The sequence below is a fragment of the Anopheles gambiae genome, chromosome 3 (assembly GCF_943734735.2).
Source record: "Anopheles gambiae chromosome 3, idAnoGambNW_F1_1, whole genome shotgun sequence".
Lineage (NCBI taxonomy): Eukaryota > Metazoa > Arthropoda > Insecta > Diptera > Culicidae > Anopheles > Anopheles gambiae.
In genome coordinates, this window is record NC_064602.1 from 87666486 (window position 1) to 87681943 (window position 15458).

The 15458-nt window shown below is 44.8% G+C and overlaps 1 protein-coding gene across 6 annotated transcripts in view; it reads left to right on the forward strand.

Moving 5' to 3' along the window:
• Positions 1-15458, forward strand: part of LOC1281006 (transcription factor AP-2-epsilon) — a 71089-nt gene that overhangs the window by 20687 nt on the left and 34944 nt on the right. Inside the window, exon 1 of one of the 6 annotated variants that reach the window (XM_061657032.1) lies at positions 9170-10568. The exons of 4 other annotated variants lie outside the window; for them this stretch is intronic. In XM_061657032.1, the coding sequence (XP_061513016.1) occupies positions 10029-10568 (540 nt within the window). In that variant the 5' untranslated portion in view covers positions 9170-10028. Of the gene's footprint in view, positions 1-9169; positions 10569-15458 lie in introns of those variants that run through there. One more of the 6 variants, XM_061657033.1, reaches the window with a different exon arrangement.

The window sequence follows — 15458 nt, forward strand, 5'->3', positions numbered from 1 at the left end:
TGGTAGTGACATTTAGGTGAGCGTAAAAATGTTTGTCTGGCGGCAGGTCGGTCAGGTGTGTTTTGTACATTGTTGTACAGGCTTTTCGTGGGAGAGTGCGTTTTGCAGGGAGGGAGTCAGATGGTGTGAAACATACAAACGCTTTGCTGAAAGATCACGATCACGGAAACGCAAACGGTGTGCTGGAATAGCTGGGTGCGCGTACTCAGACATCTAGCCGCCCCATTGTATGTAGAGTATGACATACGTGTCGGACATTGTAGCAAAGTTGGGTGCAAACCACATGGTTGGAAGGTGTGATGTTGTGGTACAGTTGAACGCTTCCCACAGTTTGTTTTGCAGCAGCTTTTCGGCATGCTCTAGTTTAAAAGGGAGAACTACAAGAAGAACTACAAGAACTAGAAGTAAGCGAATTGCCGTATATTATCGAGTATAACGACCCCCTGATGAATAACTCAATATTTTTGGAAACGAAGTTTTATTTTGCTTTCAATTGAAAAGCTATTACTGTTACTATTACTTTTTCCATTTTACCATTTAGATCCATATCAAATTAGTTTTTTTTTTTGCTTTTGCTACAAGCGTGTAGAAGGCCATCACCCTCTCCTGTAATCTTTTTGTATGTTCTGAGCAAGTTTAGTTTTTGACTTTATGGTGGTGGTCAAAAAGTCCTTTTTTATGAATTTGAATGACCAATGAAAAGAACCAATGAGATTAATTGTTTCCTTAGTACTTAAACCTTTTCCTTGTTCCTTACGCAATTCCTTAGCAAAATTCCTTGATTTTTCCAGTATTATCTTTGTGGATATGTATGCACCAGAGAATATTTGTATTTAAATAGAGTTAATGTCTGAAGTGTTATAGAAAAGCTGCTACCCCTTGTAGAACGACCCCTTTAATCTTATATTTATCATTTTTGGCTTGAAAGGGTTTGTACACGCTACGGTCAATAATTACGCAATAATAACCCTAATCAGTGATGCATGGATTTTAATTGGACATCAAAATACAATTGGAGCAAACAATTCTGCGAAACGTCCAAAATGACGTGGGAACACGTTAAAATAAAATATAATAAAATAAAAAATAAAATAAAATAAATTAAAAATAAATAAATAAATAAATAAATAAATAAAAATTTGGGAAACAACCTAAAACTTTGGGAAACTTTGGAAAATTTAAAATATAATGTATCAACAACAACAATCCATTTTAATACATTAACGTTATTGCCAACTTTTACATAACCATTTTTAGAAGTGATGCACCAGATTTGCCATTCTTCGAGAATTTGAAGTAAATAATCTTTACAAGATTTTCTTGTGGCTGTTTTAATAACATTTATAACCTCAAGCGAAGCGAAATTAATCATCCTTTTTTTTTATTCAGTAGGGACGGCTAATTAATCATCCTAATACAAATCAAATTTGAAAGATAAATTAAGTAGAAAGACCCATTGTTGTAGTTGTTGTTAAAACCTACTTCCTCACATAATGCCGATTCAAGTTACATATACTTCACTGCTTCTGCATCATTTGTAAAGTTGAGGCATCAAACATTTCGCTCATATTGACTCTACAACACTGACTTCAAATTGATACAAATTTTGACTAATTAAACTCAAAGTCCTCTTCTAGTTTAAGTATAAAATTTGAAACTTTTGCACAACAGATTTCGTTTTACCTTCACGTAATGTTTGTCATGCCTTCCGTCGTTTGTTTGTCATGCCCGCCCCAACAAAACCCACCCCATTCCCGAACTAGTAAATCGAATCGAAAGCGCACCAACCCATCGCTCCTTTCTTTTACCATTCACCCTCCTACTCCCCCCGGGGGCACCCGCCAAAAAATCATTCATCTGCTTTATTATTCGCTTAAAATTAATAGCAAATCACTGGCCAAACACAAAACACAGCCTCCCGAAAAACGATTCGTTCCGATTCGCGAGCGCAAACAGCGCGAAATCGATAGAATCACGGTGACGAACGCCGTTCGGGCCCACCCCGTTGAAATCCAGTCCAGTCGACGGGTTCACGGGTGTGCGCTCGTGGTATGAAAAATGAATGATCACGAAATAAGCGTGATTGTTGTTAGTAGTGAAGCCTGAATGATCTCGCACACGCAATAACAGCAAGCGCACATGCGGTCAGCCTCCATTGATTGGGTCACCTGTACACCTCAATGTGCCGTTGTGGTGTTATGTTGTCGCGCGCGTCCACCCACACGCCTTCCCCTCGATACACTCCTCGCAAAAGTAATGCTGCTTTGGCTAATAATTTAACATGACTTGTTTTACGTTTGAAAATTGCGCTCGGCAAAACGCAACGCACCAAACCCCGATAGAAGAACGGTTTTTACAACCAATTAAGCATTTATGGAGCGTGTGTTGCGGACGCAGGTCCGGGCTCATGGGGTAAATGTTCCATATCACTTTGGTCAGAGTTTAGCAAAACGGAATGGCATTACGATAAATCTTCCCCCGTGCTGTTATGCTTGCGAAAGGTGGCAGCAGGAAAAGGAAGATCAGCTCATCTGGAGAAGAAAAAGATTGCAGAAATTAAATTTTCTCTTACGCTCTTCTGTTTCTAATGAATTACGAAGCTTTGTCAAACAATCAGCACCTTTGGGAAGTTCATGAAGCATGACGCGTTCCTCCCGCTCTCTGTGTGTGTATGTGTGTGTGTTTGTGTGTGCGTTTGTCGCTTGCTGTATTTACCCTATTTGTAATGGGCTTTTAATTCGTGTGTTGGCTCCTTTTAAGGGCTCATAAATTATTGCTCGCATGGTAAGTCTCTCCGCGGACGGAGACAGAGGTGCCAGCGATAGGTGTTGAAGCGTCGCACGCCAACAGGGAACTCGCCAACTGGTATCGAATGGTAGTTAGAGATACTTTTTCGCGCACCTCCAACTTAACGCGTCAGCGTATAGGTGTGTACGTTTTTTTTTGTCCTTTCCTCAAAACCACCGATCCAAGATCCAGTTTGAATGTAATTTAGTACGTTTTTGTCATTCCTCTCGCATTGGTGTGGTGAAGGTAAAGCTATTCCCATACCGGAGGGACAATTTCGCTGCAGAACGTAGCGGAGGACAGAATTGCTAGTTCATTAAGCAAAGAGCGAAGCTTGGCGGGATGGCACCACACACACAAACTGTATCCACCCCGAAGAAGATCAATTCAAAGTAAATGCAACACATTCGACTCGATTGCTTCCAATAAAGCTCAAAAGCAATCTAGCTGGGACGGCCGGTGGGAATGGCGATTCTGCGAGCTAGAAGCGATCACACGAGCACATAGGAGGGTCCAGATAATTGTACGGACGGACCGACCTGCGCTACAATTGCACAGTTTCACAAATTAAATACTCTGGCACGGTTCTGGCAAGGTGTTTGATGTTGTTATACGTGTCGCGTAATAGGAGAACACGGATCAAGTGGTAAAGTACATAAAAGGAGGTCCTGCCGTTGATTGAAAACTGAAGCAGGGTGAAGCCTATTTCAATTTGCTTTGCTTGAAAGAGGGTTAATAGTTTAATAAGAGTTTGGAAGTGATTTTTATGGAAGTGATAGAGCTAACCGCTGTAAGCGTGGACAGGGACACAGCGTGCTATTAATATTCGTTTAGAGTAAGCGGGGGTAAGTGTGAGTATATACTAAAAGCCATTGCAGATCTGGAAATGACTGCAACATAGATAAAAGGCTGTCAATATTACAAAAACAATAAAATGTAAAAAATGTTATCAAATATTAAATCATTTTAATAAAAGCTGGTTATACTATTTTAAACGATTTAAGGATATTTTCATTATTAAGCTTCACAGCTTTGCCAAATTAACAGCATAGATCATTTAAATAATGTTGATACTGTTGTATATAAATTAATTCAGAAAGTTTCAATATTAATTGTTTTATCAGTTATACAAAATAGCCTACAAATAACGACTTATGGGCTTTGTATAAAAATTGATAAAACTTCAAATAGCAACCACACGCCTCTTCATCAAACGAAACAACGTGAAGTGCTCACGCTTGCCCCACCTTGCGCTACATGACTCTACACACATCTTGCTAATGAAATTTGTTTCTAGTCCAGGTTATAGCGTTACCATTCCCTTCCCCTCCAGCCCATAGCAGAAAACCATTACACTCTACAAGAAAGCTCGCACTGGACAGCGAGAATAATCATCATTCGACTTCATTTCGTCCCATCTCGCCGTTAGCTTTCCACAAAAGGGAAAAGAGATGAAACCCACGGGTTTTGCCATCCCCGGTGCTGTGCTTGCCCAAACGACCCGAAACCACTATATAAACACACAGTAAACGGCTACTTAAACGAAGAACATTACGGTGAAATTTTGGCACTTAGCAAGTGCAAACACAGGGCAGCAAAAGCAAAAAAGGTGCTGTCCTACCATCTTTTCTACCGGTTTGAATTAAGCATGCATTAAAACAAAAACACACACACACATAAACACAGAATGTGATTAAATCTTCTTGACCAAGGGAATTAAGGGAAAGAGAGAAAGAATCGAAAAGGATAGCAAAAAACGACTACACTACTGCCAAACTGCCAAGCCCAATCTTCCGTAACCAGGAAACTCAAATATCTCCACCTTGGGGTTTTTTTTACAACCGAAGCGTACAATTGTACAAGCCGCACCGCAAAGCGAGATGCCTTTCCGGTGCCACAACAAACGCCCCGGCGCGGGTCCATATTTCGTTGTGTCATATTTATGTTTCATCGCGGTGCGTTTATTTTCCGTTTTTTTTTCTCTCTCCCCCGGTCAGATTGCTGTGTTTTGCTTTCGAATCATCCCTTTTTTTCCTGCTCCTTCTCTTCATCGTTTAATACAGCTGCCAGCTGATAGACACGAGAGAGGCTTGGGGTAGAGTGGTGTAGGGCGGTGGGTGCCATTTACCTGTTGTTATTAATTTGAATGTTCGATCGTCGAAGCGCGTTGCCCGAGAACAACAAAAAACGAGCGGAAAGACCACCGCGAGTTGATGATTACAAAATGAATTTCAGCAAAGATTTCGAGCCCCTTTCGAGGGGCGAGGCGTGAAGCCGATGGGAAAGAAGTGGTTCGAACAGTGAAGCTCCTCTACACCCTTTTCACATCGATGAATGAAATTTGGGATAACAATAATTGGCACCAGGGCACCAGGGCGAGTCAGAGTCGCTGGAGGCGAGGCTTTATGCCGATTTCCGACACCGACATTATCCTCACCTTTCGAAGCTAAATATGCACAGCACACACACACACACGATCACGCTCCATATCGTGAGCGAATTTATGAATGAAAATACTTCCGCCACCACACCACACGACTTTGTAGAGATGACATCGGGTTCGCCAAAAAGGGGGTTCGTCGCTTGCAGTCTTTTGTGTGTTTGCAGGCGAAAGAAAACGGAACCTGAAGCGCACACGCCGCAGTTCAGCTCGCTTGAGTCGGAATGTGTTTTTCGGAGTTGCTTGCAAAAGGAAAAAGGCACTCTCTTTGGCAATTTTTGCGCCCAACAAATCTGCACCAACCGAGCTTCCCGTGCGTGATCCCTGCTGCCGCTTTGGTCACCCGAGACGCCCTTAAAAGGGGCGTCCTCCCGTTCAACCCGGTGGTTCACTACATGCTGGACGGTGACCCATTCCTATCGTGGAAGGTGTGTGTAGCGTTCGCTGCTTACTGTTTCTGTTTTTGCACATTTTTCTGTCGCCTTAATCGCCCCTGGCATTACGCTCTTTCTGGGTACGATTAAACTACGACCGACCGGCCCGGTAACAACAGTAACACCAGCCCAACACAAAAACCCCCAACCGGATCCGGACCAAAATGACCAACTAACTCGAAGCGTGTGCGCGTGCGCTTTAGACGTTTGGTCTGTGTGTGGTTTTTAGCGCATTCAATACATTCTTTTGTTGCACATCTTGCAAGAGCTCGCATCGATCGGATTTGGACCGGCCCGGGGGGTGGTAGCGGTCCATATAGGTTGGATTTATTTTTGTGCTCTTCGCTTTAAGGTGTTTGTTGCCCTGTTTGCTTCAACCGTTTTGCCGTGTGGCTAGAAGCTGCTGGAGGGTAAAGTTGTATGTGCAGCCTGCAGCATGCGACAATAAAACTAAAAAGAAGGCACCTTCATTTCTTCTCCGCACTATCACGCGGGCTGGAGGGCAGCAAAATTGAGTCCAATCGAGATTGGCCGCGCGGTATGAAAATACCGTAACCATAATGCTCCCCGAACGCCCAGGCCCTTTTTAATCTAATCCACCACTAGAACTGGTGCACGCGCGCGCTATCAAAACGTTAATTAAAATTGAAATGTCATCCTCATTGCGTCGGCACACGCCGCTGCTGAACCAGTTACCGGCATAAGTGTTGAGTAGATATTTCACATTAGCGCGTTATCGTTTTTCTTTTTCTCTTTCCGCCATCTCTTTTTTGAGCTTTTTTTCGATAGCTCTTCCCAAAATAAACTGCTTCAAAACAGCATTTTTCCATCGCCAATGTATTAAAGCTTCATCATATGTGTAGCTACCACACCGCTCACGTAGTATGGGGTCAGATCCAAACGATCAGTGCGCTTATCGCCTGCTAACGACGATTTCGCACGACGTTAAAACGGTTTTAAAAACACACACACACACAATCTTGGAAGATGCACGCCGACGGGCTCCGTACCGGCTTTTGGGCACTTAAACTTGACACTTTCCACACGACCACCAATGCGCGTGCCTTCTGCACCCTTCCAGCAGGCCAAAAACCGACAAAAGCGACCGCGCGCGCTCGCGCCGAAAAACCTTACGACGAACTTCAATCGTAACCTTTCAAAAACGATACGATAGCAGCAGATAGCATCACAGCCACGAGTGCGGTGCGATAATTAAGTTGAAAAGCAAAACACACACACATCGAGCTCTTATCGCAACTCTCGTCTCCTCTCTTTGCTTTGAAGGCTGCAGCCAAAACGCAATTAAAAAAAATCAAGTCGCTTGTTGTTGTGCGTCCAAATATTCCTTTAATTGCACCCACGGAGTAGCAGCAGCCAGCACAAGCTTGGTGCTGATGATTTCTCTCACTCGTTTTAATTAATATCAGTTTGCATTTTGCCACCGTTCGGGATGGGGATTTGCGTACGGCCAGCAACGGGTGCATTCGATGCATTCCAGGCTGACGAATGCTCTCCAAACGCACTCTTGTGGTGCAGTTTCTTAGCCGCAGTAAAAAAAAGCCGTTCATTTGTGTGGAGCGTTCCAGTGCAGGCAGGAAGCAGCGAAATGGTACCGCCCCATCGGTACCGCCATATGCAGTTGCATACATTAGCATTAATCGTTTCGAGACCAAAGCGCTGCGGTTGCGCTTCCTCGCTTAATTTGGCGTAGGTCCAGGATTGACCCACAACGGTGAGCAGTGGTGCGGATCTGGGGCAAGTGCAGCAGTAAAATGTACCATCACTTGACGCTTGCGTTTAGTTTGTCGTGAATGAGTGCTTGTGAGACTAAACATAAATAAATAAAGAGCAGAAAAAGCTTAGACGAAGTATTTTTCACATACTTTTTTGTAATTCAAACAGTCATAAAACTCCAACAGAATCATGTTTTGAATTATGAGGATTGGAAAAACCATTCTAGTCAACCAACAATTTCATAATTTGATTTTACTCAATAAATCCTTTCTCCCCAACAAACAAAAAAATCAAAAGTCAACAATCAAACCATAGCAAGTCAATCTTGTTCTATAAAAAAGATTGTTGAATTGCTGATGGCATAAATATAAATATAGTATATGAAAATTTGTAAACTCTTTTCAAATATTTGATTGATCTGCAAATCTTCAAAACCTGAGCCTCAAAAAACTCTATCCTAAACTAAAAAAATGTATTACTTGTTTCGCCAAACGTCTTCAAAACGATACCCGATACTCTCGCCCATCTTAACGCCACACTAATCCACCTTCCCGAAACGCTCCTCTTCAAATCATTTCGAGCAGCCCGGCCCATCCACGTCCACATCCATCTACGCTCGCTGTTATTTTAACACACATTTTTCTGTCACCCAAACACCACCACCACCCCGTCCCTAAGCATTTGGGATGCGAAGCCCCCGTAAAACTCCCCTTTAAAGTGGTACAGAAATCTGCCTCAAGTGCGCGTTCGCCACTCGAAAGCCATCTCCTCGAGAGGCGCACAATTTCTACAGGCGTTGGCAATTGTATCACGCTTGTACACGCGCCCCACGCGCTATCAAACGTTGCGTACGATCCTCCTTTTGGTGCCCCCGTAGGATTCCCCGTAGGATTCGTCTTCCGATCCCAAAACGGCACAACTCGCCCCTTTGTGCTGATCGTCACCTTGACCGAACGCGTGCTAGTACTGGCTTTTTTTCTGTCTCTCTCTCTCTCTCCTGTACTGTTGTTTGCACCGGCAAAGATATTACACCTAAACAGACAAAACAGATCGAGCGAGGCTACAAAAAATGTATCTAAAATACCCCCCCACTCTGTGTGCGAGATAAGTCTTCGATTGAGCGAGTGTATGTGGGTCAGCACCGGCCACAGCCTGCCAGCAGCAACGAAACCAGCGCTCAAACGCACGAGCAAGACTGATCGTCGTCACAAACGCACACCCCGGCCACCGAACCACCGAAAATCCAAAAGCCCCATCCAACCTCCTTTAGTCTGAAGATTCCCACGATGCCCCTCCCGCGCAATGCCCGAAAAGCGTGCAGCGGGGTTGAACACAATTGAGTCAATTTGTCACAGGTGAACGATCGATCAAGTGTGTTTTATCGTACCGCGCGGTACGTATACAGGCCCGCTCGTGCGCCACATGCGCGACGCGAATGAATCGAATCTCGCATGCTTTCTTCATCTCTCGGCGACGGCGCGAAGAAGCAAAAACGCTACAGCCTCCAGCATTAACCCCTGCACGAAACGAAACACGATCCTAAAAGCAGAGAGGGAGAGAGAGAGACAGCATTTCGGTTTCGTAAAGAGAGCGCGCTTCGGAGCGAACCGAGAGCAATTCCTTAAGCCTATTATGTTAGCCAGCAGCGGCAGCATAAGAGCAGGCGCGTGAAGAGAGGTTCGACACAAGCGACGAACCCGACGACCCGGCATCCAGGAAAATCGCTCCGGGGCTTTGCCGCTGACCCGATGGCCACTAGTTTACATGCGATCTTTCGATCGTACGCATCGGCGTGATCGGTTTCGCGGGTTTCGCGTGTGGTTTTTCCACTCTTTTCGCCTCCACCCTCCACTTTTTTTTTTGCTGTTTGGTTATATTTATTTGCACCTGCTTCACAGCAAGACAGCGCCTTTTCTTTTTCCGTGTGTCGGACGGACATCTTTTTTCGTTTGTTTTTTTTGCGGGTTGGCTGTGTAAAACAACTAGATTTATCAATCTCTGCGATGGAATTTCTGTACGAAATCGTTCACACCAATCCCACCGGCTGTCCGTCCTTTCTCTCGTGCTAATAAGTGTTATCTTAACTACTTCCTCTAAACCCGATCCGGACGCAACTGCTGGACCAGTGATTTGAACGTGGAGGTTCGTCGCTTGTAACGTCACTTCATCCCGCGCGCGTTGATGTCTTTCGTTACTGGTTTTCGGGCTATCGCATGAAATCTCCAGTGCCATTTCCGTGTCCGTTTTGAGTGTGGTGTGATTTTTTGTTTTTGTGGTGCATATTTTTGCAAACACACTCACACACACGCACACATACACTGCCATATGCGTATGTGTGCATTAAGGAACGTATCGTAAAGCTACCGTGTTGCCATGTGTAATGTTTCGCATTTATAAGTGAATTTGATGTGCCTTATTTTGCTGATATAAAGTAATGAACCCGTTCGTTTGTTAGTTAAGCTATTTTGTAGTCGTAACTTTATTACATCGATTTAACATCGAACCCGGTTCAAATTGTGCCAAACTACTTGTGCCGGCTCCGCTTTACTCGATGGAGTCGCATGGTGATTGCTGCGTGGATTTTCAATAGCAAAACCAACCTTTTTGGTTTGTGAACATTGCGCACCGGCACCATGAAGAACAATAACGTACCGCAGCACGAGATCGCTGAACTCGGTCAGCAGCCGCAACCACAGCATCAGCATCACCAGCAACAGCAGCAACACCATGACCCGGGTCAGATACAAATCACCGACCTGCGGCATCAGTCTTTGAACGAGATCCTGAAGAACAACATGGAAATCATGAAACCGTCCGGCCATCACGACCATGATCACCATCACACACTGCACGGGCTGCACCACGGGTACGACGATCACCATGGCGGCATGGACTGTACCGAGCTGATCGGTGACAACAACAATAACCGAAGAAGTGACAGCAACAACAACCACACCGTCGGCACCGCCAGCCACCAGCAGCAGCAGCAGCAGCAACTGACCGGCAGCCAACGGGGCATCGCTCACGGTGGCAGTCACGCAACGCCGGGCCCACCGAACAGCTCCACCGCCGGCCCAGCGGCCACCGCCGCCGACTGTCCCGACGATGACCTGAGCAAAAGCCAATTGATTTTGATTGATGATGAGCGCAGTTCCCTGCACGACGATGACGACGTAAGTTCGATCCCGATACCGGGCATTCCCCACGACCGTACCTACCTCGCGGTGTACGCGCGGTTTGGCACTTTCTGATTTATTCAGCGCCGAGTCACCGAGTGTGCGCAGGCAGCAGTGGCGACCTTTTGAACCCTTCGGGAGGCTTTTCTCGATGGGGCCTTTTTCTGTCGACGTCTTCATCTTGGGGGAGGGTTTTCGAACGCTCCGAAAGGGATGGAGATCGGCGATTTGCATTTTGTAAAATGCAGAGCTTTTCACAAGTGACACACAGCGGATAGAGGAAGAATAGCTTGATCTGCGGGAAAGAGAGAGGGATAGAGAGATCGGGAGCACAACTCAATCTCGCATCAAACTGTCGACAGTGTGTGAACAGAGCAGTTCAATTGGCTGAACTCATACGAAAAGTAGTGATGCAGCAGTTTCCCGGGACGCGTTTCGTAGTTGTTGATTTTAATACATCAAACAAACCAGCTAAATTGCTGGCATATTTGTTCAACTTTTCTATCCTTTCTGATATTATTGCAATCATTATCTTCACAAAGCCACTTTTTAAGTTTTTTTTATTTTTTATTGTATTTTTATTTAAATGCATTTGATTGTATTTTCCTAGGAAGAGTTTCACATGACAATTTGTTCCCATTTTGTTTTATTTTAATGTTTTAGCTCTCTGCTTTTTACTATTCACGCTTCGTTGCCTTCGTAAAATCATGAGCATTATTCTTATTGGTTAATATGTAAAAACATGTTTTACATAGAAAAGTATGTCCAATTAAATAACATTTTTCATTATCTACATTCAAGTTTGATTAAATTTTACATTTTTAGTCATCTTTTTTGCTATCATCTTACTGTTGGTTCTTCCCATTCGGTCTTAACCTTACCACCGCTCACGATCGTTGTCTTAACATCTTTCCCTATTCTTTTCAACTCCACTCTATTCCGATCGTATGTTTCCAAATTTTCTAATCACTTTTCGTCCCCAACGAACCTTCTTCCCTTTATCCCATCAGCCTTCCACAAGCTCTTTGGCACGCTGTGTTTCTGCACGCATGCACACGCTTGCTGGCTTGCTCCCGTTTCTCGCTCCGAAACCGTCGTCACCCCGTTTATCGGATTCTCGACATTCGCGTGTGGATCGATCGATTGTCGATGATTTTTAATTTCACCTCCTGTTCCACTCCACACGGGACAGTGCTCGTGCTTTTTGTCTATTCCTGACACACACATACACACACACACGCACGATCAAGTAGCGTTAAGAGATCAGGAAGGAGTAGCCTCTCGCCCCCCAAAAAAAGAGCTAAAATAAAACGAATCTTGCAAGTAATCCGAGCTACGTCAATCATTCAAGATTACTGAATTAATTATTGCTCCCTCTCGCTCGCTCGTACGCGTCAACCTTCCCGGTCGAAGCATGGAAGCATTGTTTTCTACTCCACTTTGACGAGCCCTTTTAACCGGGAGCCCATGCCCCTACCTACTACCCGCCGCCGTCGATCACACCCAACTATCCCTTTCGGAAATCGATCGCTACCCGCTGGATCAACTACGCGCTGACCCAATTTCTGATGGAGCATTACAGAATACACTACTGGCAGAAGCGAGGGCCTAAGCAAACGCACCACGCAGGTCATGTAGGTATGATGCCTTGGTTGGGAGAGGATAAAGACAGAGGATCGTTGTGTGGCGTTTGTTTTAATTTGTCCGACAACCGAACCGAACCCGAGGGATTGTTGTACGCTTTATCAAAACATTGTCCGTACGCGCCGAAGTTTCAAAACTATTTTGTTTATCCCCTTTTCCACTACCAAGCTTGCGATGGAGTTTCATGTTTCTTCGATCGCGCGACACTTGTTCCCCGTTCGCGTGATGATCATGCAGCTTCAACACGATTTGTAGCAAACCGTTAAACAATTTGCTTGCCTGCTAGCAAACCAGCCAAAGCACGATTCGTACCGACCATGATCGGAGCGTGCGGCAAACGGAAAATTGTCCCGATCGCGCTCGCAAAACATTCTTCAAAACTTTTCCCCTCAACTATGCATAAATTAATACCGCCAAACGCGTCGCGTGAGTTTCGCTCGAGTGCGGCTCGAGAACGAAACCGAACATGCCAAAACACTTGTTCTCGGCGCGGCGCGGTTTTTTCTTTCCTTTCTTCCTTTCTTTGGGCTGTGCTCAGGCCTGAGGCCACTTTGCTTTCATCATTGGATCTTTCTTTTTGGCAACACTTTGCTTTGCGCCTCCTCCGCTCCCCATGTCCGACCCTGCAGTCCGTTTCCGTGTGTAGGGAAACTATCGACACACTGTTTCGTGAGGACAGGAAACCTTTTTTTTGTTTGTTGGCGTTGGTTTGCCTCCGTTTTCTTCCACCGCTTTGAGTGGACAAACTCTTCCGCTATGGCGAACAACCATCCGCCAATAAAACAACGCAACGGGGCAACGGGGGAAAGGCAAAGGGTGGCAAAATTATGGATCCCACGAAAAGTTAAAAAAAAAAACGACACAACCCAAACCGACCGCGGTCACGAACATCGCCGGGCTGGAAAGGAGCCGGAATCCTCCAATTTATGTGGCACCCAACATCATGTCACTCGCCACCGCAGTTAAGCAAGCGACCTATGATGTGGCACGATAATGCTCCTGCCGTTCACCAATTGGGGAGGGGTGAAGGTAGGAAAGGCAGGCCACAAACACTCATGTATGCATTTTTGTGCGATCTCTTTTCCGGCGCTCGTTCCTCCAACCCTGCGGGAGCGCATTAATCGCATCCTACGTAGCGGGAGGCGAGATGCAGATTAAACAGTTTTTGGGGGTAATCTCATTACAACAATTTGGTTGCTGCCGTTTCATCCACGCCCCTTGTTCGGTGTATCAGTAACGCTTAGAAAGTGTTCATGAACAAGAAAACAACAATACGCACCATCCAAAGGTAGCAAAAACAGTGTACTGGATTGCCAACAACGTCGATATAATCTCAATATTTAAGCTCAACCTCCACCTTTGTGCACATTAGCTGCTATCGGGGTGCAAACTGAGGGAGGCGAAAAGGGCAAATAAATTCCAATAAACACTCAAACGCAAGTCGAACGATCGGTGAATGCGCCTTGCTATTCTTGTTTTCTTTCCGTTCTCTAGAAGTGAAGTGAATAATCCGACAAGAGGCTATCGGCAGGTGAATATGCTTCCGAGCATTTTTGACCAAGATTGTGTGTGTGTTTTTTTTTTTTTTTTGGTTTGGGAAATAACTGTGCAGGAACATTCAAATTAAAAGTGTTGTAAGGCATTAATTTATTGGTTGGGATTTGTCCAATAATTTGTTCCTGCTCTGAATTTCTTTTCTGTGTTAAAATAAAACCATCCTCCGGTTTTAATGAACAATCAAACCTATTTTTCTCGAATGTTTGGACATTAGATTTCTACAAAATTTCAACATGAAAACTGCTTAGAATAGGCTCGTATAGAATATTGTTTAAATTTTATATTAATGTTTACATCAATTAATGTAAGTCGTTGCTGTTCTTACGCTCAACCGCCAAGTATCAAACTCCATATAAAACAGCTGGCGGATATCGTAAAAGCCCCCAATATTTGTTAGTAGACGCGGGGTTGATATGACTTTTGACATTCGTTTTATGTTTGACAGCTTGCTGTAATCGCAATCACATGACATCTTCCTATTATTGTTATCGTTACCAAGATCAAAAGTTGACGACAAGTGTCTGACCCAATGTACTCCTCACATCACCGCCCTCGACAACGCTGTCAACGACAACGAACAATCTAGCGCAAGAAAGCAAAAACAAAATTAGGACAACTAAGCGACGAACCCCGTGTCCGTTGCGTTGCTATACAAACAAGCACGCCCGGTCGGCTTACGCGATCGCGATCACTCAACTTAAGCCCTTTATCGCACACAGGCGCCGAAAACATCAAACACAGCACACATGTGCCCCGCCAGTTGCTGGTTGGGCCGAAAATTGGACGTAATTTTTATTTCCTTCTCATCGGGTAAATCGGTGCAAAAAAAAAAAAAACTGAAGGAAACGATGAAAATCACTGAAACCTCTCCTCAACCCCGATCCACACCGACCATCCCATTCTGTCGAATTCCACACGGCGGGGCTGCACCGTTCAAGTTCTGCTGACCCAAATTTCAAGTGTCGATTCCGGCGGCTCAATTCTGACCAGCCAGTGCCGCTGGCTGGTTTGCCACCCGGGAAGGGTTTTTGTTTCGCGATCGCGATACCCTTTTTGCTTACCCTTGTCCCACAGCTGCGATGTCCACTTGCCTTCCATCGCCGCTCCATAGGATTTTTAATGATGTGAGGTTTTTTTGTTGTTGTTGTTGGTTTGCTTCCTTCCTTCTTCCCGGCGGTGCACAAAACCAAACCAAACAGACAAAAGGTTCCGCTCGAACGGCTCCTCGTTCGCTCGCACAGGTTGCAAATTCTTTTGCTCACAAAATCAGCTGTAAGTGCTAATAAAAATAAAAATGAACACTTGAACCCATTCAAAACAAGGCAACTATACTCACACACAGAGAGAACTATGAAAAGCTTCGATCGAATGTACAGGTTCTCATCGGTTTGGTCAACCGGGCATGATCGGTTTTTGTGCCCGATCGGTAGAGACAGACGTCGGCGAAAGGGAACAAAAAACTGAAAGGCAGCAAAAGAAAAACGTCAAGTGAAAAATAAAACTGTCAAATCATTTCTCCTTTTGCGATTCCTTGCCCTGTACACACAGCAAGTGAGAACGAGAGAGATAAAAGCTCCCTCGGAACAAAAGTTATGACAAGCAAAGGAAGCAAATTCCCGAATCTTTGCATGCTGATCCTTGCAATGCGATGAAAAATTTTCGCACAAAACCCCGCATTTTTTTTGT